The 27,247-nt window shown below is 37.8% G+C and overlaps 1 protein-coding gene across 11 annotated transcripts in view; it reads right to left on the bottom strand.

Annotated features, from left to right (window-relative positions):
• The window catches only part of PPFIBP1 (PPFIA binding protein 1), a 210,613-nt gene that overhangs the window by 24,254 nt on the left and 159,112 nt on the right, over window positions 1-27,247 (bottom strand). For 5 of the 11 annotated variants that reach the window (XM_049882696.1, XM_049882697.1, XM_049882698.1 and 2 more), the window contains 9 exons: window positions 26,959-27,045; window positions 25,687-25,800; window positions 24,331-24,462; window positions 18,866-18,958; window positions 16,925-17,039; window positions 14,377-14,409; window positions 12,639-12,700; window positions 6,485-6,569; window positions 2,535-2,689 (listed from right to left, as the gene is read on the bottom strand). In XM_049882696.1, coding sequence (XP_049738653.1) covers window positions 2,535-2,689; window positions 6,485-6,569; window positions 12,639-12,700; window positions 14,377-14,409; window positions 16,925-17,039; window positions 18,866-18,958; window positions 24,331-24,462; window positions 25,687-25,800; window positions 26,959-27,045 — 876 coding nt within the window. Of the gene's footprint in view, window positions 1-2,534; window positions 2,690-6,484; window positions 6,570-12,638; window positions 12,701-14,376; window positions 14,410-16,924; window positions 17,040-18,442; window positions 18,536-18,865; window positions 18,959-24,330; window positions 24,463-25,686; window positions 25,801-26,958; window positions 27,046-27,247 lie in introns of all 11 variants that reach the window. The other 6 variants (XM_049882693.1, XM_049882704.1, XM_049882703.1 and 3 more) reach the window with 5 other exon arrangements.

The raw sequence follows: 27,247 nt of genomic DNA, 5'->3' as shown, positions 1-27,247 counted from the left end.
GCCATCATGCCCGTTTCCTGAAATTGACATATCTCCTTGGGTTCTTAATCAGGGGGAAAAAAACCAGCCACACTAGCAGACCCATTTTTTTGATCTTGTCACAAATTTCCAAGTCTTTAACTCAAACCTCAAATCTCCCTTCTGGCTCTTCTTTAGAAATAATTTCCCAATCCTCACCAAATAATTCTTGTTCCAAACTAAATACCCATCATTAAACTATAATGCACATAGCAAAGACTTTTTTAAAAGGATATGAAGTTATCTGGGTGCATCTTAAATGTAACAGCAGCCCTTCTCTGTACACACAGCACATTCATTAGCTGTCAAATATTATTTTCCCTTCAGTGAAAATGCATATTTAACAATTAGAGAATTTTTTTCCTTCTAAAATGTTTCTTATGCCTCAATTAATTCCTTGATTAACTGCATATTTTAGCACTTTTCTACATTTAAGGGAGAAAAGTTGTTTTCTCCTTGAATTCATTCTCTCCTTATATAATTATCTGCAGCAGATATAAAAAGTAAAGAAGTTGCTTAGTTTCTTCTTGCTCCCTGCAGTAAAATGTGAAAGGGGGGATGACCAATGAAGGAATTGTTAAATATAAAAGAGCTTTTAAAACCATTTTGTTAAAAAAAAAAAAGTTTTATTCCTAGATTCTAGTCCTATTCCTAGATTTTCCAGATTGCAAATTATACTAAAATTAAGAAATGGCTTCTGAACAAAGATCAAACACAGGTTCTGTCAAGAAAACATGATCTTAAGATGAAGCCAAGGGTGTAGCTATAAAATCCTTTGTTAATAATCTCAGGAAGATTTAAGGTGATGGTGTCTCATTGAATATTTTGAACAGATCAAAGACTCTAAAAATCTTAAGGGCATGTTCCACAGTGGTGTTATAGAAAATCTAAGGTAGGGAAAGGCTTATTTTAAAGATGTTTGTAAATACGCTTTTATCTAAGGCAGTGAATTACAAGTTAATTCATAAAAAAATCCCAGGAGTTTTTTTTAAAGAATTATACCAAATTAGACTGAAAGGGATAGAGATAGTACAAAGTGAAAAGAAGCTTTTGGGTCCTTAAACTTCTATAAGCACAAAGCAGGCAGAGAAAACTACTCAACTGCAAACAGGCTACTTTTTATGGAAAAGGAAGGACTTAGAGGGAAGAAATAACAGCCCAGAGGACTGGACCCTAATAAAGAAATTGCAACATGTTCCGGGCTGGATTTCAGAATTGGTATGGACCAGTGACAGCTATATGTCTTCCATTTTCCCTCTTTTTAATGGGAGTGTCTATAACAGTTACCCTACGCCTATTCCACCCCGGTTTGTTGTGTGTACAGGGGAGAGATAGCTTGTTCTTTATGTTTCCAATCTTCAAATCAAAAGGAATTGTACTTTAGAAGCCATACCCAAGGAAATGTACCTGGGGAGCTTTCCCTACATCTTGACCTGATCTGGATGACAAGATCATGGGATGCTGATGCCTAAATGGGATGAGACATATGAGCCTTTGGAAACGGGTGAATGTATTTTTTCCTGGGAAAGAGATATAAATTGTTGTGGACAGAGGGTAAAGTGGCAGGTTCTATTTTCCAAATATAGCTACGACAATATATCCCACCCTATGTCTTAAAATGCAACGTTGTCACTCATCCACAAGAAACAAGGTCTATGCTCCCTCTCCTTGAATCTGCACCTGTGACTACAGTGAAAGACATGCTACGCGGCTTCTGAGAAAATTCATAAAAGGTGAAGCAATTTCGCCTGGTCCTCTTGGGATATGTCCTTAGGACTGAGCCACCATAGTGTAAAGAAGCCAAGCAGTCACATGTAGTTTTTCCAGACAGGGCCCCAGCTGAGGTCCCAGTCAACAGCCAGCATCAACCAGCAGATATACACGTGAACAGCCTTCAGGTGACTCAACCCCGCAGCCTTCGTGCCACACCAGCTAATGTCAAGTGGGGCAGAAACATGTTCCTGCTGTGCTCTGCCCAAATTACAGATTTATCAGCAAAATAAATGTTATTCAAGCCACAAAATTTTGGGGTAGAACGCAATAGATAACTGAAACAGATTTTGGTGCCAATTTTCTGGAAACGTAAAACAGATAAGTTGTTTATTTCTCTCCAGTTGCTTTTTCCAAGTCTAAAGAAAATTCAGAGTCACCATCAGAGTGATCAAACCAACTTATTCAAAAACCTCACTTTACCCCCACTGTTTCTACTCCTTGCTTAAAAAAAAAGAAAATTGTAATCTCATATTTAAGATGGCATCTATCTTCAAAGGATTCAGATGTTTTTCCTAAATTACATAAGCAATTTGGATACTGTCCAAGGCATTTATAAAAGAGAGGGGAAAAAAAAACCCCACACATTTCAAATAAAGACCTGTTGGACACGTGAATCGCCAAAACAAACCAAATCAGTAGTCAAACTGCAAAAAGAACTCTTTCTTTCATGTTATCAACACTGCTTTAACTCTGAATGACAGAATGTCATCAATATGAAGAAAATATTAAAAGTCTGTGAATACCTCTTCTGGAACACTTGCATTAAATGGGCCATGACTAGGAGATCCCATTACTGGAGTAGGTGATGGGCTTTTCTCCAGATCACTAAAGCTCTGAGCATCCAACAAAGTGGAGATGGAACTAGAATTGGGCAGATCTTCATATTCACCATCTTTGCCTAGAAAAAGACAAAGCAAAAAGAGAACAACAGCAGCTTTTCATTTATATTTCACTTTCAGAGGAAGATAAGAATCCCAATTATGTTGAATGTAAACATTTTTCTGATCGTAAAAATCTAGATGTCCTACCATGACAGGGAGCACAACAGAGAACCCCTGAGGCAGCAGGACAGCAGTGGGATGCAGACCTCAAATTCTTGTAAAAAGACCAGACTTAATGGTCTGACTGAGACTAGAAGGACCCCAGAGGTCATGGTTCCTAGACCTTCTGTTAGCCCAAGACAGGAACCATTCCCAAAGCCAACTCTTCAGACAGGGATTGGACTGGACTATAAGACAGAAAATGATACTAGTAAGCAGTGGGCTTCCTGGATCAAGCAGATGCATGAGACTATGGGTGCAGCTCCTGTCTAGAGGGGAGATGAGAGGGCAGAGGGGACAGAAGCTGGCCGAATGGACACAGAAACAGAGGTTGGAGAGGAGCGTGCTGTCTCATTAGGGGGACAGTAACTAGGAGTATATAGCAAGGTGTATATAAGGTTTTGTATGAGAGGCTGACTTGATTTGTAAACTTTCACTTAAGGCACAATAAAAATAATAATAATAAAAAATCTGAGTGTCATCTTTTTCTAGCATCACTTGAAAAGCACACGACATAGGACCTAGGAAGCAACATCTTAATCTGGGAGGACCAGATGCCCAGGAGCTCTTGGCCATGTTGAATACCAGTGGTGGTGTTAATAGAGGAAATCATATTTGATAAAATCACTGACTCACTGGATTGAAAGAAAATTAGAAATTAATTTAGTCCAACAACTCTCCTGCTATTTTGTTCCAAAACTGAGGCCTTTATGAATTTTAGTTTTGAAATAACCAAGGTAAAGAGTGTTTGTGGTGTAACAAACTGATTCTGAATAACAAGAGAAGTCACCATTCAAACAATTCAATGCTCATCACTTCTATGCTCTTCAAAAGACACAAAAAGAAAAAAAGGAAAAGAAAAAAAAAGGTAGACAACCTTTTTATCCCTCAAGGAGATCCCTTTATGCCATTTTAAAGCAGAAAGAACAGTGCAACAGAGAAAATCAACCAAATATCCAGCAAAGCAGCAACTGTGGGAACTTTGTTACATTCCTAGAAATGAAAAGAATCAAGCGCTGGACAAGACAGTGCCGGATACGCTTTTTTTAAAAATAGAAAGCATTTGCTTGAAACGCTAATCTCTGAATAATACTCAACGGCAAATTATGTAATTGTTTCAAGATCTTAACTAAAACAAAGCTTCTTAATTTAGGTTTTATTAGAATTTAAGTTTTATAAAATTATATAATGATTAAATAAATATAAAGAATCACTACATAACTCTTCATGGGAATAGGACATAACTTTCAATGGTTTATGACAGTGATTAAAAACTACATTTTTTAAATCTACACATTTAAATGCAGAGAAAGAAAAGGCTACAAAGAATTCACAAAAACTGCCAATAGCAATCATGGTCACTGGAATTATGAGCGATTTTTACTCTTCTCTATTTTATGAATGTTTCTAAATGATGAATGATGAGTAATGAGAATTGCTATAAATTACTCTAATTAAACGTTCACTCACTCATTCAGGTATTTATAGTTTTAATATATGCCAGGCCCTGTGAAAGAAAAGACGAAGTACCAGTTTTTTAAAAAAATCCTAGTACCAGTTTTTTAAAAAATCCTGGTCCAAAGCAGGTCCTGTTTCTTTCTTTGTGAACTCATTGTCATGGATTGAACTGTGTCCCCCCAAAATGTGTCAACTTGGTTAGGCCATGTTTCCTAGTATTGTGTGGTTGTCCTCCATTTTGTGATTGATGTAATTTTCCTCTTTCTTGTAAATCCTAATCTCTGTCTGTGGTTAATGAGGCAAGATTAAATTACGTTAAAGAGGATCAGGGTGGGATGTAACACCCTTACTCAGGCCACATCCCTGATGCAATATAAAGGGAGTTTCCCTGGGGTGTGGCCTCCATCACCTTTTATCTTACAAGAGATAAAAGGAAAGGTAATTGAGCAGAGAGTGGCGGACCTCATACCACCAAGAAAGCAGCCCTGGGAGCAGAGGGCATCCTTTGGACCTGAGGTTCCTATGCTGAGAAGCTTCTAGGCCAGAGGAACACTAATGACAAGGACCTTCCTCCAGAGCTGACAGAGAGAGAAAGCCTTCCCCTGGAGCTGACGCCCTGAATTGTGAGAGAATAAATTTCTGTTTCTTAAAGACGTCCACTTGTGGTACTTCTGTTATAACAGCACTAGATGACCAATTCTTTCTTTTAGATGACCAAAACACTCATAAAATTAAAATTTCAAAACTTCGGTATTTCACAGATACCTTCCAAAAGATTTCCAGTGATTACCCTTTGTTATGGATTGAATTATGTTCCTCCAAAATATGTGTTGTAAATCCTAACCCCTATAAAATACCTGTGGTTATTATCCCATTGGTAATGGGGTTTTTTTGTTATATTAATGAGACAGTATCAGTTGGGTGTGTCTTAAGTCAATCTCTTTTGAGATATAAAAGAGATGAAACAAGCAAAGGAGCAAGCGGAGATGAGGGAAGAGAGATGCCAAGACACCTGAGGATCACCAAAGAGCCAAGGGACGCAGGCCTGCAAATGCTGAAAAGAGGCAATGACGTGTCCCCAGAGCTAACAAAGACATAACACCTTCCCCTAGAGCCACACCCTGAATTTGGACTTCTTGTCTCCTCAACTGTGAGAATATAAATTTCTGTTTGTTAAAGCCACCCGTTTGTGCTATTTCTGTTACAGCAGCAATAAATAACTAAGACACTCTTACAGCAAATAAGCCCATTGGTGCATTGCTAATAGACAAGAGCGCTTTCAAAGTTCTTAACATGTTAGTTTGTTTTGAATGACCCTCAAAACTTTTCTACATTTGTGGATGGACTACAGGCCCATCAGCAGATAAAAGAATAATAAATACAACAAAATGCAACAACTATCTTTACGTAGATATCTTCTTTACATAGATGTCTCACAGGTGTTTTGAACTTCACATGTCCAAAGCTGGAGTTAATCCCCCTTATCCATCCCCGTCATGTATAAATGGACCGTCATCCACCCAGTTGCTTTAGTCATAAATGTCTGTTTTCCTTGATTCCTTCCTCTTCACTCATCAAACTCATCACCAATCATCATGTTGATTCTATCACCAAAATATCTTTCCAATCAGTATCACCATATTTTTTCACTTGGAATACTGCCAGTCTCATTGCTGTTTTCCCTGCTTCCAATACTGTGACCCTCCTCCATTGTCCGTTTGCTACATAGATCACATCACTGACCTGTTAAAGCCTCTGTGCTTAGAACAAGAGCCAAACTCCTCACCATGCCTAAAAATCCTTGCATGACTTGGCCCTGCTCACTCCTGCTTTCTTATCTCTTCTCACCCTCCCCACTGCTCACTATCTTGCAGCCACACTGGTCTTCTTTTACTTCCTAAACACACCAAGTTCTTTTTTCCTCCATAGGCCCTTTGCACATACTATTGTTCTCTCCTGCTCTGGAATGCTATCTAATCAACTCCTTAGAGTGGCTCTCCCTGACCAATCAATCTAGCGAACATTTATCAGCCTGCATACTGAGCAGTTGTCCCATAAATATTGCTGAATGAATGAATGAGCTACCTGATATGAGACATGTGATGCAGTCCAATAGAGAAACTGAGGCTAAATGTATAAGTTCAAAGCCACTTAAAATCAAGTGAGGCAGAAACACCTTTAGAGCTACACTCTACCTTTTTTACCTTGAGCCAGTATGGCTGTGTCTTGCATTTTCTTGTAACTGTTCAGGCACTGTCGAAGATCTTCTATTTTCCGATCCTATTAATAAAATAAATTGTCATCTTTAATAATATGGTTTTAAAACAGTGAAAGTAATTTTGACACAAAGCACAAGTAGACACAAATTATCTACATTTTTCAAAAAGTTCATTCTAACCTTTAGTAAAAATGGTAATATCTAGAATATTTTTCCTACATACATCAGAGATGTGGAAAAAGTACCTCTAAAATTAGAGCTCCTATCCTTCAGCTGCCATCTTTAAAAAACAAAAATAAAACAAAGTAATAAGATACAAAACAAAAAACCAACCTCAATTACTCTCCTCTCTAACTTCACTTAGAAGTCAAGAGGTTGTCTTTAGCCACTGTCATTAATCACGATCTGACTCTTTCCTTCTCAAAACGCTGCTCCAATGAAGTTGCTTTGATTAGTTATCAGTGATGTCCTATTTACGAAAAACACTGAATGCTTTTCACTATTTTTCTCATTTGACCTCTATATGTCACTTATCTGACATCACTCTTTACTCCTTCTTTCACTTCTATTTCTACTCTTTCTTCTATTTTGATGTCTTAATCCCTTGACCACATAGATAGATAATCTACTTCTATAACCCCTACTATCTTCCCAACCTGGGCCATTAAATGTTAGCGCTTCAAAGGACATTAAATGTCCTCCACTGTGGTAGATTATTATATTAATGAGACGGCATAGGGTGTGTCTTAAATCAATCTCTTTTGAGATATAAAAGAGATTAAACATTCAAGTGAGCAAGCAAAGATGGAGGAAGAGAGATGTCAACACACATGAAGATCACCAAGGAGCCAAAAAACACCAAGATCTTCCCACACTGAGCCTGAGCTTGGCTATGTGGCTTGCTTTCGTCAATGAGATATCAAAAGACACAATTCAACTAAAGGCTTGAAAAGTATTTACACACTGGGGCTTTCCCTCTCTTATTGCTCTAGGAAACCCTGAGACCATCATGTGAAGTAGCCTAGGGTAACCTACCGGAGGATGAGAGACCATGTGGAGCAGAGAAGAATCAGCTCAACCAAGTCCAACCTAGGCCCATCTGTTAATCACCAGACATGTGAGTGACACAATCCTAAACTACTCAGCCCTAGCTGAGATGGCAGCTGACTGCAGAGATCAGCCAAACCTGCCCAGGCAAAAAAAGTAAAAAAACATCCAGCCAACCCACAGAAGTATGAGAAATAATAAATGTAGTTGGTCCTGGACAAAAGCTGATTCATTAACTCTTAGTTCTCACCAAGCTACAACTCTATATTAATCCTAAAATTTAGATTCAATTTCCAACTTCCTATGAGAAATCTTCTTTTAAATGTTTCACAAGCACATCACATTGAATATTGTCAATTCTTATTAGTGGTAGTTATGTCCTATTAAGCCACTGCAAACACTGAACTGGTGAATACTGAACCATTGCTCCTAGGGTTCCTGCGAGCCTCTGGTCATGACACTTTCATTGACTCATCAATACATAATCTTGTTTTATGTGTGTTTCTGCTTAAAGGTACATACTGTTGATTCATTAACATTGAACTGATGGCCAACATCACTATTACTTACGCCTGAATGAAGCTTATCTAACACAAGTATTTTCTCCGTAAGGCACATCATAGCTTTCTTGTATTTAAAAACACTAGATGAGATGGCACTTCAGCACTATACTTGGGGGCCATTTTAAACAGTGAAATCACCATAAAAAAAGCACAAAAATGCAAAAAAAACATGGCACTAAATAGACCATAGAAGCCCTGGTGGCATGATGGTTAAGCACTCTGCAGCTAACCAGAAGGTCAGCAGATCCATGGGCGAAAAGACCTGGCAATGTACTCATGTAAAGATTGAAAAAAAACCTTATGGGGCAGCTCTTCTCTGTCCTACAGGGTAGCTATGAGTCATAATCAACTCAATGGCACACAACAACAAACAGATCGCAAAAAAAGATACTTGTTTGTAGTATGAGAACTGAAACAAGTCACAGTGTTACCTTGTTTGACCAGAGGGTGGAACGTGCATGTTAAAAAAGAAAGAAAAAAAAAAATCCATTGCCATTGAGTTGATTCCGTCGCGCATGTTGGATGACTAAAATTTTTCATCATTCTGCATAGACCGCAAGTACTGATTTGGGGGCTATAAATAAATTTTAGTACGTAGGTGAATTCACAAGTATAGATTTTCTGAATAATAATGTTCAACTCTTTATCTAAAATTAAGCTCATCATTTCCTCTAATAATTAAGCCTCTGATCTGATTTCCTTTATTCTTTAAGGGCACCATCATTCACCTAGTTGCCCAAACCATAAACTTACTCTCATTCCTCAAATACAATGACCTTTAAATCTTGTCAACTCCTAAATTTCTCTAAAATCTCTTTCCTCCTTGCTACTTCACTGTCATCACCTTATTTCAAGCCCTCTTCATTTCTCACCTACACCATTAAAAAAAACCAACTTATTGCTGTCAAGTTGATTTCGACTTACGGTGGCCCCATACGTTATAGGGTAGAACTGCTCCACAGGGTTTTTCTTGGTTGTAATCTTTACAGAAGCAAATCACCAGGCCTATCTTCTGTGGTGCCACTGGGTGGTTTTGAACCACCAACCTTTAGGTTCATAATTGACCTCAAACCATTTAAGCCATCCATGGAAATTCAGACTATTTTAATAGCCTCTTAATTATTCTACCTGCCTTCTGTCTCCCTCTGTAACTCTTGCCTCCACTCTGCCACTAGAGTTAGCTTTCTAAATGTCAATTTATCACTGCTGAAGGACTGTAAGTTAAGACCTCAAATGATTAGCCTATCATATAAGGTTTCCTATCGTCTGACTGGAAACCCTGGTGGCATAGTGGTTAAGAGTTCAGCTGCTAACTGCAAGCTCGGCAGTTCGAATCCACCAGGCGCTCCTTGGAAACTCTATGGGGCAGTTCTACCCTATTCTACAGGGTCGCTATGAGTCGGAATCGACTCCACGGCAACAGGTTTTTTTTCAGGTTACCATCTAACTGGAAACCCTGGTAGTGTAGAGGGTAAGTGCTATGGCTACTAACAAAAAGGTCAGCAGTTCGAATCCACCAGGTGCTCCTTGGAAACTTTACGGGGCAGCTCTACTCTGTCCTATAGGGTAGCTTTGAGTTTGGAATCGACTTGACGGGAACAGGTTTGGTTTTAGTTTACCACCTGACTGGCTCTTTTGTTAGCCTCACATGCCCCCACCACTTAAATCTCACACTCCAGCACTTTCCCAGCATGGACTGGGCTGTTTTAAGCCTTGGTTTTGAGATACATTTTGGCTCATGGACTCTTTGCCTAGAAGCCCTCATTTTCCTGATGAACAGGAAATTCTTTCTCAGAATTTGCTCAGTAGCTCCTTTTTGAAGCCTTCTGGAAGCCCCAAAGAAGTCATGCCACTCTTGGTGCTACTTGAGGAGAGAAATTAAAGCACAATAAATTTCAGTGTTTCTTTAAAAAAGAAAAACTATGGTGGAAGCTTGATTATTAGTTTTCTTTTAATCCAAATGCAGGAAAGGCTAGCAAAAAAAAAAAAATCTATGCATAAAGTGTGAGTGGGGAATGGAGGTAGACAGACAATGAGTTTATTTCCATGGAATAAAGAATAACTAAAGAGAATGAAAGGCAGAAATAAATAAAAAGATACAAGAATGACATGCTAGGCAAGAACTGGAGAAAGAAACTTATGATGAGACAAAAAGACCAAGCCAAAGTTCTGTGGCATTTTGTTCTTTTTTACTTCCTTGAAATTACTGTTTTCTTGGAAAAATGCCTCTTTGCTCTTTTTTTTTTATTATTGTGCTTTAGATGAAGATTTATGGAGCAAATTAGTTATTAGTTTCTCATTAAACAATTAATACACATATTGTTTTGTGACACTGGTTGCCAACCCTACAACATGTCAACGCTCTCCCCTTTTCAACCCTGGGTTCCCCGTTACCAGCTTTCCTGTCCCCTCCTGCCTTCTCGTCCTTGCCCCTGGGCTGGTGTGCCCATTTAGTCTCGTTTTGTTTTAAGAGCCTGTCTAATCTTTGGCTGATGGGTGAACCTCAGGAATGTCTTCAGTACTAAAGTTAAAAGGGTGTCAGGGTACCATACTCTCAGGGTTTCTACAGTCTCTGTCAGACCGGTAAGTCTGATTTTTTTGTGTGAGTCAAAATTTTGTTCTACATTTTTCTTCAGCTCTGCTGAGACCCTATATTGTGATCCCCGTCAAAGCAGTTGGTGGTGGTAGCTGGGCACCATTCAGTTGTGCTGGACTCAGTCTAACGAAGGTTGTGATAGTTGTGGTCCATCAGTCCTTTGGACTAATCTTTCCTTTGTGTCTTTGGTTTTCTTCATTCTCCCTTGCTCCAGACAGGGTGGAACGAGTACAGTACCTTAGATGGCTGCTCAAAGGCGTTTAAGACCCCAGATGCTATTCACCAAAGTAGGTGGTAGAGCATTTCCTTTATAAACTATGTTATACCATGGTCCCCAGTCCTCAGCCCAGTAATTTGGTCCCTGAGGGAGTTTGGATGTATCTATGAAACTGCTATGACCCTTGTTCTATTCTTAAAAGGACATAAGGAGAGAGCAGTTCTGAGGCCACAAGCTGCCTAGTCAGGTAAACCATGAAGAAATATACTGCCTTAGTACAGGGTAACACACTGCTCTTAGTAGAATGGAACACCAGATATGGGTGAGGAGAACCAATCAGGGAAGAAGAATCCTGAAGACCTGGTACCAGGCCAGTATAGTTAAAACAAAACCTAGGCCCATTCTTTTTTTCTGTGTGTGTGTATTTTAAGTGAAAGTTTACAAATCAAGTCAGTCTCTCAAACAAAAATTTATACACACCTTGCTATGTACTTCTGGTTGCTCTCCTTCTAATGAGACAGCACACTCCTTCTATCCACCCTGTATTCCCCGTGTTCATTCAGCAAGCTCCTGTCCCCATGGCCTTCTCACCTCCCCTCCAAACAGGAGCTGCTCAAATAGTCTCATGTGTCTACTTGAGCCAAGAAGCTCACTCCTCACCAGTATCATTGCCTATCTTATAGTCCAGTCCAAGCCCTGTCTGAAGAGTTGGCTTTGGGAATGGTTCCAGTCGTGGGCTAACAGAAGGTCTGGGGGCTGTGACCTCAGGAGTCCTTCTAGTCTCAGTCAGACCATTAAGTCTGGTCTTTTTAAGAGAATCTGAGGTCTGCATCCCACTGCTCAACTGCTCCCTTAGGGATTCTCTGTTGCGTTCCCTGTTAGGGCAGTCATCGGTTGTAGGCAGGCACCATCTAGTTCTTCTGGTCTTAGACTGATGTAGTCTCTGATTTATGTGGCCATTTCTGTCTCTTGGGCTCATCATTACCTTGTATCTTCGGTATTCTTCATTCTCCTTTGCTCCAGGTGGGTTGAGGCCAATTGATGCATCTTAGCCGCTTGCTAGCATTTAAGGCCCCAGACGCCACTCACCGAAGTGGGATGCAGAATGTTTTCTTAATAGATTTTATTATGCCTATTGACCTAGATGTCCCCTGAAACCATGGTCCCCAGACCCTAGGCCCATTCTTAATGTCATGGTACCCTGCTTCTGTTTTCTAGTATCTCACCTCTCAGGAGAGCAGAGACAAACTCAGATTTAAAAGACACCAAGAGTGTGAAGGAAATAATATTTATATAGAGAAGAAAATCGACATGATCATGAAGCTAAAGTTGTCATGGGCTATCTCTTTCACAGTTCATATGTTAGCCCAGAATTTCCAGTGACACAGAAAGGATACTATGGAAGATAGCTTTTCTGTCATTAGTCACCTGAATTTCAGAATTGATCTGACGGCTTTAACATTTTCTAAATTCATGGGTGGGAAGGGGGAGGTTTCTCAGGTAAGAGGTGGAGCCAGTGCTGCTGGTTCCCATTCCTGTGCACACAGCTATAATCACAAGTGCCACCACTGAGGGATATACATTGGGGTAGGAAGGGAGAATATCAGCAGTGTTTTGGGTATGTTCTTTCAAATTGGGGTATCTTAAGAAAATACTTCGAATGACCAAAATCGTGTTACAAAACATCCAAATGAATTTCATTTGATACCTTTTCTTCATTTGCTGCCATCAAAGACTCCATAGCTTTTTTCATTTTTTGTACTTCAATATCTGAAAAGAACATAACATCAAATCAGAAGTCATCTAACATGTGTGACAATGACAAAAAGTTACTCTTCAGACTGAAATGTTTTAAGGTAAAGATGTTAATAACCTGTTTTGTTTGTTCGTTTGTTTAAAAAAGGGGAAGCACATTTAACACACATTTTCTCTTCTAGGTAAAATCTGAAAAATGAGCACCTTCTATGTCCCCTGAACAGTCGCAATTCCAGAAAGAAAACAATGAGGGCATGTGAGAGTTAACCACCCTCTCTCTGAGCAACAACATCCTCAAGAGAACACTGAAGATGAAGTTTGAGTGCTATAACAACAAAACCGTGAAGTTTTTAGGAAAAAAAAAGCCTATAAAGCAGTGGATGAAAGCAATGAACGGTGTACATAATGACAAAAGCAGAGAAAATGGCATTTAGCTGTAACCAAGATGGAGGCACAATGGTAAAGTCTGATGGAATGTGATATTTACATGAGTAGTCATGCTAAGTTGGTGGCAGTCTCCATACAGAAGGATAATAAGTACTTTGCTTCATCTATAAACTTCATTTCCAACACTATTTTAAAACAGACTTTAAAACCTAAAAGCCAAAGAAAGTTGAATGTGATTTTCCGTAAATTCTGAAATTCAAATACGAAAGCATGTTACTTTAATAAAAAACAAATATTTTAAAGATTAAGAGAGTCCTCCCAAAATGAAACCACAAATTAAAAATTGAAACTGAGCACAAATAATCAGCTAAAGTTGCTTGCTTCTGAGGAAAAAAAAATACTACATAAGATAATTTGGTGCGTCATTCAGCACGGACATGACGTTTTCAATTAAGGTGTATCTTTTAGGAACTGCCCCTCACCTCTTTTTTAAGGTACATTCCCTTGACTGAAGGATTCCATGTCTGGAGGCAGGATCTCATCAAGGATTTATTTCATGTTGCATTAAATAATTCAGGCTTCATTAATCAGCCTGGAAATTACCTCTTTTGTAACAGCAAAACGGTATAGGGTATATTCAGAGAAGCAAGTGTCTACGGTCCTGTTGTCATCAAGTCGTTTCCAACTCATAGGGTCCCTACAGGACAGAGGAGAACTGCTCCATGGGGTTTCCAAGGCTGTAAATCTTTATGGAAGCAGACTGCCACATCTTTCTTCCATGGAGCAACTGGTGGGTTTGAACCACCGACCTTCTGGTTAGCAGCTGAGCGCTTAACTACTGCACCACCAGGACCTCTTTTTAGCATCTATTGTAGACTTCAGCAAACAGTGGGGTTTAAAACATTGAAAAGCAAAAGCAAAGTTCACACTGATCTTTTAATGACGGTAAACCTTAAGAACGGTGGGTTTTCATAAGAATATAAATACTATCTTCTCCTCTGACCCTGTACCTCCTGGACCACAGAGAAAATGTTTTCTCACCTCCACCATTCTAAGTGCCCTGTTGTATCCCGTGGAACAAAAGGGCTGAAACAGACAAAATCAGCATAATCACCTTTCGCTCCTTGTTTTTACCGTGTCTTTGCTTACCCTCTGTTTTATATACTCTAAAGAAATGGAGGGCTTATCGATGAAGCAACTTTACATCTTTGGTGAAAGAAATGTTTTAAAACACATGCAAAGAGCAGTCAAAGTAGTAATTTTGATGAATGTAAAGGCCGATGGAAAGACACCAAAAACCTTACTTTTTTCTTTCAGCTTCTTTTTAAAATTTTCATCTGTACAGGAAAACCCATCGAATTGGCAGTTAGCATATATTACAACAAGAAATAATATTTTAAAAGCACTATTATTTAGTCTCCATTTACCTATAAAAAAAGGGACTTTAATATCATAAGGACTGAAATGTATGCACTATTTTGAGGCTTTAGGACGGGTTCTACAACAAACAATGCTCTGTGTGAGGCTAGAAAGAGAATCCAACATAATTAATCATTAGACCTGAATTCTAGTACTATTTGTGTGACTTCATCTTTCTGAACACAGATTTTCTTGTATTAAAATTAGGCCTGTGGAGTACAGACAGTCCCCTGGTTACCAACAGCAGATTTACAGAAAACTTGTACTTAAGAACGAGCTGCCATAAAGCCTATTATATTCAAATTTTGAGTTAAATAAATATAACGGTTTGTGATAACAAATGGCAAGCACTACTTTGTGACGCTCATGAAAACACTGTGTGGTTTGGAAGTGTTTCTTAAGTGTTTTATATGCATAAACCAAACCTGTTGCCATCAGGTGGATTTCTGACTCATAGTGACCCTATAGGACAGAGTAGAACTGCCGCACAGGGCTTCCAAGGAACGGCTGGTCCAAGGAACGGCTGGTGGATTCGAACTGCTTGCCTTTTTGGTTAGCAGCTGTAGTACTTAACCACTACACCCCCAGGGTTTCCTTTATTTGCATAGAAAGGTAAAATCCGTACTAAGACAAACATTTGACTGGGGCTAAATATGCATCTGTTCCCACTTATCTACAAATCTGACTTAACGACAGACTTAAGAGCGGATCTCATTTGTAACCCAGGTACTGCCTATACAAGTGCTTCTTATACTATATTTGATGAAAAACCAGTTATTGGGTTTTTTTTTTGTTTGTTGTTTTTTACATTTTCATCACACTATATTTGGTGAAACCAATTGTTGTTGTTTTGGCTTTTTTACATTTGTTATACTATATCTGGTGAAGATCCAGTTGTTGTTTTGTTTTGAATTCCTGTCGCAGTCTGACACATGGTCCTCCTGTATGTGACTAGAACACAGCTTATGCCACATTCAGCTCACCGCTCAAGTTCAACAGCACTGAGCTGGTCTATCTTCTCAGCAAGATAAGTACACTGACCATGCAGTTAGATGCTATGGCAATATCAGATTTCCATGAAGATACTAAACACTTGCTTTCAAACTCCTATGCATAGCAACAAACAGTTCATGACTGGAACCCAGTCCCCGGACCACACTTTGAGTAGCACTACTCCAATATACCCTCTAGCCTACAAGTCTCATGATTCTATTTTATTCTTCAAGTCCTCAAAATATGACCTGTTTCTGGATGTCCCTTAAGAACACATAATTCTACATCTGCCAAAATATAGGGGAAGAATCCATGTATCTCAATGAATTGAGTTTTCTGATTAATAGGGAGTTGTGATACCTACAGATATATAACATCCTAGAACCAAGACAGACTTTAGAGGTAATTTAATTCAAGTCCTTCATTATACAGATAATGTTACTAATTTTCACATCATAAAAAATGTATGAATGCCACACTAAATGTAATTTGTTGTTTTGGATGAGTCTTAAGTGCCTCTGGTATCTTGTAGTGTCACAGTCCCAAACATTTATAACCACAAAGAAAGGCTGAATTCTACCTAGTATTGTCAGACATTACATGCATTATATTTCCAAATAAAATTTATAAAACACATTTCATTCCAGTTATTTTATATTAAATATATCCTACTTTACTAGCAACTCCAGTCCATATAATATTCAAAACAAACCTCCTCAATTATGGAAAAAAGTCTGGATACATTCATACATTTTTCCGAAAACGTAGTCTCTTTTTGTTTTCTAAAAGGTTGAGGGCTCAATCTATGGTAAGAAATTTTTATTGATTTTCCAAAGATAGAAAGCCATGTACACTATGAGAGTTCTCTCATAAGGATAGGATAACCCACTCCAACCCACTGCCATCGGGTCAATTCTGACTCATAGCGACCCTACAGGACAGAGTAGAACTGCCCCGAAGAGTTTCCAAGGAGTGCCTGGAGGATTCAAACTGCAAACCTCTTGGTTAACAGCCATAGCACTTAACCACTATGCCACAGGATAGGTTTCCGAATTTCTTATTTTGTATTGTCTCAAGTTCAGTTCAGAGGGAAACAATCTTGGGGCACAGTAGTGATTTTTATAGCTCTTTTTGACACTCCTTGTATTGCCATTAGGACAGGCACACTCTAACGACGAAAAGTTAAAATTCAGTACTCTAAAATGGACACCCAAAAAAGTACAGACTTGTCCTTCCTCGGCTGCTGACAGGGAAGTTAATGGATTCTCAATCACAGTAAATAGTCTCAGAGGATTCCCCGTGGACCTGGGCCTAGATGGCTTCTGTTACCCTTCCCTTTCTTTGATGTTAACATTGCACATTGATTAACATCAGATTATCTGATAGATCTCCAAGGATTTTAGCAAAATAAGGCAGCAAACGTGAAATAAATACGCTTACCTCTATCAAGAATTTCGATCCCTTCTCCTTTCATCTTGCAAACCAATTTTTCTTGGAGCCTTTTTACTTCAGATTCCTTCTCTGCCAGTTGTTCTTTCAGAGATGCCAATTCATCCTACAAATTATAAAATCACTTGAAAATAGTACTTTATGTCTAAAAAGGAATTTTCAGAGAGCATATAAGCTCGTTTAAATCAATAATTAGTTTTCGAAGAATGAAACAAAATCTACAAGAATTTAGACACACTCCAGAAATCAGACAGTGGTAATGATAAGCAAGACAATAAAAGTCCAACTTATAATAATTATGAAACAGTTCTTACAAATTTATTTGTGACAAATAAAAAAAAAGAAAAACCTCGTAAAGTGTAATTGGGAGTAAGACAGCTCTAAGGTTTGAATATTATGTTAAATGGAAAACCTGGCCAAGATAATGAAGGAAGATAATCAAATTAGATGTTCGGTGTCATAAAAGTAAAATAAAATGCAAATTGGAGTCTATGTTAACACTTGTTTGAGCATTTCAAGATGGTGCTCATGCTCCCTGGGCAAGCACAGAGCTTAATTAGTGGGTGAGTTAGCAAGCCAGCAACAACTTTAGCCAAATCATGGGACTAAATAATTTACTCTAGTTACAACAATAAAGAACAAACTCTCTTCTAACAATGGAAAAAAAAAAATTTAGAAAACAGATATTTAAGCTCTATGTCATCTTTTTTTAACCATGTAACTGTTAAAGACTCTAAGCCCAATGTTTTATCTATTTACTAATGTTTAATTATTCAGTTTCATTTTGGCAAAGAATTTCTACCTAGCTTTTGCAAATTTAAGCTATGTAGGTTGTAATACAAAAAAGAAAAAAAAATGGAGCTATGCAAGTCTAATAAACGCAGGTTTATATTCAACAGCTCATTTTATTTTCAGAGTCTCTAAAGCTATTTATCACTTTTAGCAGCATGAGAAGATGTAGCTCTCCAATGAAGCTAGAAAGCTGGCCTTATAATTTTCATTTACTTTCAGGTAGGAGTGGACACCAAGTACAAGACATTTGCACTAGCATTGGCAGGAAGTACAGCTGTGTTCTCTGAACTGGGCTGCCTCTAAGCAGTGACTTCTGTTCCCTGCATGATAGAGTTAACTGCTGTACACATTTACCTTCAAGAAAGTCCTGAAGGAAGAAAGCACTCTCTACTGTTGATAGAAAACAGAATTCTTTCATAGGTGAACTTTTACAATTATTTCACCATGCTTGGTCTCCTGTTGTCTAAGATAGTTAGATTTAATTTGTAAACTAATACTTTTATTTTACCTGTTTATTATTTTTCACTGATTATTCCACACATTTCTGAAAATAGTAGGGATCACACTGTCCCTATAACCAGCTTTAAACACATTTTGAAGAAACAGGTGACACACATACAAAATGAATGCCCATGCTACGGAAAACACCATCACAGCAAAACAACACAAGGTAGAGAGCAACAGGCCATGAGCCCCATCACCCAGGGTCTACTACACCTTCAGTGACTCCCATTTTTGTTCCATCCGCTGCTTTTCATACTGCATCTGACCCACCTTGATTTTCATGCTAGAAAGTTTGGCCATTAAAGACTGGTAGAGAGACAGAAGAGATAAAGAAAACTACAGGTAGAAAAAGATAAGCTACATAACGAAGAAAATAGTTTTAGTTTATAAAAGAGGTTAGATAACTCAGAGAAATGACAGGTTATGCTCCGTCAGATTAGTTAGGCCCTGGTTTTTATTCAGAACTGTAGCATTAATGTTCAAGGAGGTTTCCAGCTTGGGGAAACACTTCATCCACTTGTACAATATGTTCGTTATCATATTAAAAAAGTAGAAAATAGATTTCATATATATTACTGATCATAGACAAGTGGTGAAGACATTTGTTTAGAAATTTTCATCCATGAGAAAACTTACTTTGGTTGATTTAAGCTTTTTTTCATACTGAAGTCTTTCACTGTCCATTTCGCTGACTCTCAGCCTCAGATCATTGATTTCCTGCATGAGCCCCTGTCCAAAAGGAAAACAAGGGAACACACTAGGAAAACGGATAAGCCAGTTGCCGTCAAGTGAATTCTGACCCATGGCCATCCCAGGTGTGTCAGAGTAGAACTGTGTTCCACAGACTTTTCAATGGCTGATTCTTTGGAAGTAGACTGCCAGGCCTTTCTTCTGAAGAACCTCTGGGTGAATTCGAGCCTCCAACCTTTCAGTTAGCATCTTTAACCATTTGCACCACCCACAGCAGCTTGGAAATCTTAGAAAGTAAACGGCTTCTAGGGCTAAGGTTGCATTAATCAGATCAAATAAATGGAAATAAACATATCTCCTTGTTAGTCTAAGCATCTCTCCATTTAAAAATACTGCTTTAAATTCCCAATGCCTCTGTTCCACAGTGATGGACTAATGAAAAAGAAAAAGTGACTATAATTTTTATGAAGAAAAGTAGCTGATCACTTCTTTCATTTGTCAGACATTTGTAGACTAAAAAGGACTACATGAATTCTATCTTTTAAAATAAACCACAGAAATTTTCTTTAATAAAGGCAGTTATTTTTATTGCTTCTTCAGTGCTGTATGACTATTAAAAAAAATTTTTTTTAATATAATTTCTTCCTCTACCTACAAAAACACAGATTGTTCAACCTAATCTGGGAGAAGGGAATGAAATTAAAGTCCCTGCAATCAGGTGTTCTCACCTTGAAGTGGATGAGGGCTCTGTAGTTTACAAACACATATTCAATATGACAATACAATTTTATATTTGGAAGACAAAAATAAAAGCATTCTTAATATCTTTATAATACAGTGTAACTAGACTTTTCTATCACCACTTAAAAAAATTAATTTGCTGATTAAATTTGATTAAATATTTTGAGAAATAGTGGCATATTTTTTGTCTAGAGCTCAGAGTAGAAAAACGAAATTATAATGCTAAACAATACCAACTTCTCCAAAAGAGAAGCTCAAGTACTCTGTGAAGATGACTTCTTTTACCACAAGCCATGAAGGCCCCTTCAATGGTTAATGTGTTTATGCTTTTCTGCTTTACAAGACAAATTCATAGATTACAGAACAGACTTAAGTGAGAATGTCATGGAAAAAAAAAAAGTTTTATAAGAAATAAAACTTAGTTAACTAGAAATTGCCAAGTGTGATGATGTAAGCAAACAAAGGCTAGGAAAAGGGATATGCTTCCCCAGATGAATACACTTCCCAGAAAATCCATACAAATTTCAATTGTGGTCTCTTGTAAAATGAGAAAAATATTAATTCTTACTTAGCATTATTATATAACAATTACTTATTAATAATCATACAATGTTTCAAACAGAGTAAACCTATTTCTCCTTTTTACGTATGAGGCAGAGAGCTCTTTGACATCATTCAATAACATTTAGTTGTGACTCCAATTCAAGTTCAAAGAAAAAGTCCCAGCTTCTCCCATTCATTTAAACTAATTATTCTTGCACACTACGAGTCCTCAGTGATCTTCCTTTATCAATCCTGTCATTTATACACACTTCTCACTTTCTCATTGTTAGGAAACAACTTTGAATTACTACTTGGTATTACTGTATTTTACCACTTCCTTTAGAAATAGTGGCAAATTTGCAGAGAAGAAGAAACAATGAAGAAAATGAAATTATAAAACAGGATCATTTTTCTATCAAAAAAAAAAAAAAGCCAAAAACAACTACCAATTATCTTTTGTGACAACACTTTCTATAGGAATCTAAATCTCCAACCTGAAAGAGATAGTAAGTTCCCATCATAACTCAAGCTGGAGAATTTGGAAATAGCCCCCTTAAAGTGAAACTTTTACAAACAGAATACAAGTTATTTCAACTACTTCTCAGCAAAAATACAGTCCTTTTTAAAAAGAAAATCCCTGTTCCCTTTTCCTTTTTCCTGTCAGAACTCTCTGGGCTTCTATAGTAACTCAGTTTTTTATGTCTGTGCTCTTGACCAGAAGGGGGCACTATTGAGTGATGCCAACCACCTTCCCATAGCAATTCCTAGGACAGGCAATCCTGAATCTTCCAATGTTTAAAGACTTTCTCCCACAATCTTTAGGAAATATCTGTACTTCTCCCTCACTCCAATATTTTCTTAGAAATTACTATCCAAATGATCTCAAATTCTAAGACAAAGTTAAAGGATTCTAGGTTCCTGAAATAGCCAGGCACTTTATTTCCTTTCATTAAGGGAAAAATAAGCATATTCAATTAGGTTTTAATTATTTACACATATAACATCACCAAGTTTATTTAAAATCCTATAGTCTGGGTAGGTGTATATTACCCTTTACCAACAGTGTTGAATATTTATTACAAAATTATCAGAGACTGAGTTTACTGGAAGTTTGACTATAAGATAATTTTGCATGTAACTGAAAACACACGAGTGAAGTAAGAAAGGACTTGTTAAAAAAAATTGTATACAAAATCTAAGAAGGCTCGGTGTCACAATGGTTAAGCGCTCGGCTGCTAATCAAAAGGTCAGTGGTTTGAATCCACCAGCTGCTCCAAGGGAGAAAGATGTGGCAGTCAGCTTCCACAAACATTACAGCTTTGGAAACCCTATGGGGCAGTTCCGCTCTGTCATATAGGGTTGCTATGAGTTGGAATTGATGACAACGCATTTGGCTTTTGGTATATAAAAAGCTGAAGGGACAAAAATACTGTTCTGAGGTCTTAAAAAAAAATCATAAAACATTTAGTGCAATTTAATCCTAATGTTTGGTTAACATGTTATACCCAAATTAAACTAAGAGCTGTCGTGCACATTAAGACTTCCCCTGAACTTTGCATATATGATGTAGAAGGCCACTTCTTGATCCCCGTACACTGTAACTTCTTTCCCAGCAGCAGAACTAGCTCCACTGCCGTGATTTCCACCTGTTGACTGAGTTCTGTTATTATATTTATAGCAACCGTGCGGTTAGGGAATGATAGGAGGGGAAAGAGGAAAATACTGGAACACACCATGAAAGAAAGCACAAAGACAAGAATTTTAAAGAAAATGGGTAACTTTCTAAATACTATTTTGAAAGCCCCAATCCCAATTCAATGAGAAACATGATTCATATAGATCACTGGCAAACAGCTTTAAGTTTAAAACCTGAACCAAGTTAGAGATTTCCTTTTGCTACTAAGAAAGCAAGACATATACCAAGACTTTCTACTGTAGTCAGATCTTTGACAGAAAATTTACTTTTGAAAACAGCAGGTAGATAAATGTCATTATCTTCAAATCCATACGAGCTTGCATACAATGGATAATATATGTAAAATACTTGGTATTATGATGGCATATAGTTGGCATGCAATAAATGTTTGAAATGAAGATAAAAAAAAAAAACCCAAACCCATTGCCATCAGGTCAATTACAGCTCATAGCAACCCTACAGAACAGAGCAGAAGCGCCCCACAGGGTTTCCAAGGAGCACCTTGGATTCAACCTGCTGACGTTTTGGTTAGCAGCCATAGCATTCAATCACTACACCACCAGGGTTTCTGAAATGAAGACAGAGGTGAAAAATAAGTAAATGATTTCCTCCTCCATCTCCTTCTTGCTACTCATTTTCTGACTCAGTATGACACTTCTCCATACAGCCCCACTTGAGAAAACAAAATAGAGAAAAGGAGGGCAGGAGGCCTCCGAAGTGAGGGAATTTCTGTTGTTGTTGTTGTTGTTGTTGTTAGGTGCTGCCAGGTCGGTTCTAAGTCATAGCGACCCTAAACGACAGGGTAGAACTGCCCCATTGGGTTTCCAAGGAGCGCCTGGTAGATTCGAACTGCCGGCCTTTTGGTTAGCAGCCGTAGCCCTTAACAACTACACCACCAGGGTTTCCAGGAATTTCTGTAGCTCTTTATATTTCATTTCAAATGATTAGATTTCAAATGGATAGTCTCTCCCCCTACACTAACAAAACAACAAAGTAGAAGACTTGGATTAACAATAAAATAGAGAGAGCAAACAATAAAGCTTATTTAGCCACTAAAAATAGTATTTCAAGTTGCAGAATCTATCCTGAATTTCATAAAAGTATAGTGAGTCTTGTTTATTTGTAATGATAAAGTTTTGTAATAGCCCCAAGGCAGAAGGCCAAATTAAATGACCTCTAAAAAAGCACTGTGATTTTACGATTAGATAACGTAAGCATATTCTCTATACCTATAACAAATGCCCACTTATTATACAGCAAATATCAGTGTACCTAAATAATACCTATTTGTAAAACAATGCCTTTAAGCTTATTATTTATAAAATTAGGAAAACCAGCATGGATAGATGGATAGATATAGATGGATAAATAGTTAAGTGGATGGACAGAGAGATAGATAGTAGTTTCAAATATCCTGAAGTCAAAAGCAAAGAGGACCTGAAGCACTTATTGATGAAGACCAAACACGTCATCAGTATCCAGCCTCCAGTACAGATTACACCTCAACATATAAAAAAAAAACAAAAATCCTTACAACTGGACCAATAAGCAACATCACGATAAACAGAGAAAAGACTGAAGTTATCAAGGATTTCATTGTACTTGGATCCACAATCAACACCCATTGAAGAAGCAGTCGAGAAATCAAAAGATGCATTGCATTGGGCAAATCTGCTGAAAAAGACCTCTTTAAAGTGTTAAAAAGCAAAGATGTCTTTTGAAGACTAAGGTATGCCTGACCCAAACCATGATGTTTTCAATTGCCTTATATGCATGTGAAAGCTGGACAATGAATAAGGAGGACAGAAGAAGGATTGATGCCTTTGAATTGTGGCATTGGTGAAGAATATTGAATAGACCATGGACCACCAAAAAAATGAACAAGTCTGTCTTGGAAGACGTACAACCAGAACGCTCTTTAGAAGCAAGGATGGTGAGACTGCATCTCACATACTTTGAACATGTTATCAGGAGGGATCAATCCCTGGAGAAGGACATCATTCTTGGTTAAGTAGAGGGTCAGTGAAAAAGAGTAAGACCCTCAATGAGGCAGACTGACACGGCGGCAGCAACAATGGGCTCAAGCATAGCAAGGACTGAGAGGACAGTACAGGACTGGGCAGTGTTTTGTTCTGTTGTACGCCGGGTTGCTATGAGTCGGAATTCACTTGATGGCACCTAACAATAACAACAAAGTCAAAAGTATTTCTAATGGTTAATGAAATGATTAATATTTCATATCAAAAGTCTCAAAATAAAAACTGCCATTAACATTTAGGTGATAAGTCAATATAACTAAAGTTTATTAAAAAGAAGCACAGATGTCGGTATATATTAAGTAACTGCCATCCCTTCACACCTCCAAGGAATTTCAACTTTGCTCTAGGAATGTGTGTGTGTGTCTGAGAAAGAGAAAGATGGTATCACTTACCTCAGTGTCTCTGAACTTATCTTCATAATCCAATCTGTCCTTCTCTACAGCAGTAAGTTTTAACTTCAAGTTAGATATTTCAGCCATCAGGTCCAACTTCTGAGTTTCTAAAGATGTCCTGCTCAAAAGCTCCTGTTGAGAATTTAAGAGATACAATCAAAAGTTTCATTATAACCAGTCACATGTGGATTTGTCTGATTTATGACTGCAAAGTAAGCAACTATCAAGTAGTGGGTAGAGTATAAACTCAAAAACTCAATGCCGTCAAGTCGATTACGACTCATAGCGACCCTACAGGACAGAGTAGAACTGCCCCATAGAGTTCCCAAGGAGCGCCTGGCAGATTCGAACTGCATAATTACTAAATATACATACTTTAACAAAAATATTAACTTTAGCTACCCTCATTTGAGCAGAACTAAACACATCTGTTTATTAGAGGAGACATATGCTACATAGATAAACATACATATATAAACCCTGTAAATCCTGAGACCCAGTAATGAAAATATTGATGATGATAATGATGGTACTATGTTTGCTATGTGCCAGGCACTGTTCTGGCATATATTAAGTGGTTCTATTCTCACAAGAATCTTACAAGGTAGTCCTATTAAACATATGAGGAAGCTAAAGAACACAGAGTTATTAAGAACTTACCAAAACTCACACGGCAAGTAAATGGCCAAGCAGGGATTCAAACCTAGGCAGTCTCACTCTAGTTTGTACTCTTATCATTATTGTTGTTAGCTGCTGTCAAGTTGGTCCCTGACTCATGGCGACTCCATGTGCTGCAGAGTAGAACTGCTCCACAGGGTTTTCTTGGCTATAATCTTTATGGAAGCAGTCTACCAGGCCTTTCTTCTGCAGAGCTACAGAGTGGGTTCCAACCACCAACCTTTAGGTTAGCAGCTGATCGGGAACTACTTGTGCCAGCCAGCCTTCTTCACGACATTGTAACGTTTCTCATATATGAGTACCATATGTACCTGTACGTGTATATGCATATGCATTAAGAGTTTTTTCCCAATAAAAAAGTCATATATGGTAATTATCTTTTTTTCGTAAATACAAAATACATGTGCTTGTGATGGAAAGAAAACCATACGAAAACAAAGAAAAAAATTAAATCACTCATACCCCTATTAATATTTTATTCCATGTTCTAATTACATAAACACTTGATGTTGTATGTATGTGTTTTGAGACACTGCCACTCTAGATTTCCACTTAAAAGGTGCCAGTCTAAGTGAATCATGAAATTTACCACTCTGTCAGAGCTAACACAACATACAAACGTAGCATCTTCAATAGTTCAGCAGGAAAATCCCACTCGGTGCCTGCTCATGTACATACCTGCTGCAGCATTTCTTCTGTGGCATTCAGCTTCTCTCTGTGCTCTTCAAGACAAAACTCCAAGTCTCGAATCTTCTCTCCCTGAGCCTCTACCTGGTCTGTTAACACACTTACCTACATTTAGAACAGAATCCTGCAGTGAGTTAGAAGGCATTTTGAGTCCCACTGCATACTTTATTTCTTTAAATAGAACAAAAATTGGAATAATCTAGTCACTTATTTGGTTGTAAGGACAAAAATGTGACAATTATTGAGAAGGCAGCAGCCCTTCACATTCTTATTTATATGTTGCTTTTTCATCTAAAGAACTCCTTTTCAGTGTTTACACAAACTACCTTTTTTGGGAGGGTGGGCAAGTTAAGAGAGGAAATGAAGTTAATGCTTGAAATGAAAATTGTCAAGGACTATTCAAATTTGAGGAGCCCTGGTGGTGCAGTGGAAGCATTTGGCTGCTAACCAAAAAGTCAGCAGTTCAAATCCACCAGCCACTCCTTAGAAACCCTGTGGGGCAGTTCTACTCTGTCCTCTGGGGTTGCTATGAGTCAAAATCGACTTGATGGCAACTGTGTAGTTTTTCTGGGTTCAAATTTGAAGCTTCAAGAAAAATAAAGAAAGAAACCCAGGGAATTCAAATCCCATGAGATCTTTTAAGAGCATGTTGTTTATAAGAATCTGTGCAAAGGTGTAACTCATAACACCCTAGTAGCCCATGAGAAGCCGTTGGGTTAGTTCTTTATCCTTGATATTTACTGAAGATTATTATGTTTTCCCCAAAAAGATCACCAGTCTACTAGCTATAATTTAGTTCATATATCTCAAAATATCAAAATAAAAATATTTGTCAAAAATTTAAAAACAGACCTTCAAACTCAGCCCATAAGCAGGGTTTCATTCACAGTAGTGTTCTCTTTGGCCCATGGTATCATTTGAAAAATTGAAAAATTTTAAAAAATGTATGTATTTTTATAAAAACCTGATTTTCTAATATTAGAAAGTTTCAAATATTAGAAAATCAGATCAGATGCCATTATACCTGTATTCAAAATAGCCCTTGAAAAACTGAGGCTGATTGGGGGCTGCTCCCTCTAGACTAAGTGTGCATATGATCATTCGGCCACAGTCCCCAGCATTCCCTATTGTCTACAGATGGCCTGCTGCACTTATTCTGTTAGCAGTCTGGTTTCTGTAAGCCCCAGAATTTGCCATTCCTATTTAAAATAAAGTCCTTGTAATTATGTCAGTAGGAAAAATAAAAATTTGAACGTCACTTGCCTGAAGAACAAGGGATTCTTTATCATTTTCTAAACGTGCTAGCCTTTCTTGATACACATCTCCATTACCAGGTAGGTGTCCATTTGTCTGAAAAAGAAAATAACGTGCATAAGGTTAACCCTCTTTAAAACTGATGTACTAAGAATAAATGATAATTGCATATGGTTTGAATCCAAGGAAGCTGAACTGAACACAGCAGTCACTGCCATTAGTAGGAAATATGAGAATGCAACTTGGTTCACTTACCTCAAAATAATAAGACAGGCAGATAAGACATTTAGGAACATTT

Source organism: Elephas maximus, chromosome 4, assembly GCF_024166365.1.
Source record: "Elephas maximus indicus isolate mEleMax1 chromosome 4, mEleMax1 primary haplotype, whole genome shotgun sequence".
Lineage (NCBI taxonomy): Eukaryota > Metazoa > Chordata > Mammalia > Proboscidea > Elephantidae > Elephas > Elephas maximus.
Note: the sequence above shows the minus strand (reverse complement) of the source record. Positions and strands in the feature narration are given on the sequence as shown.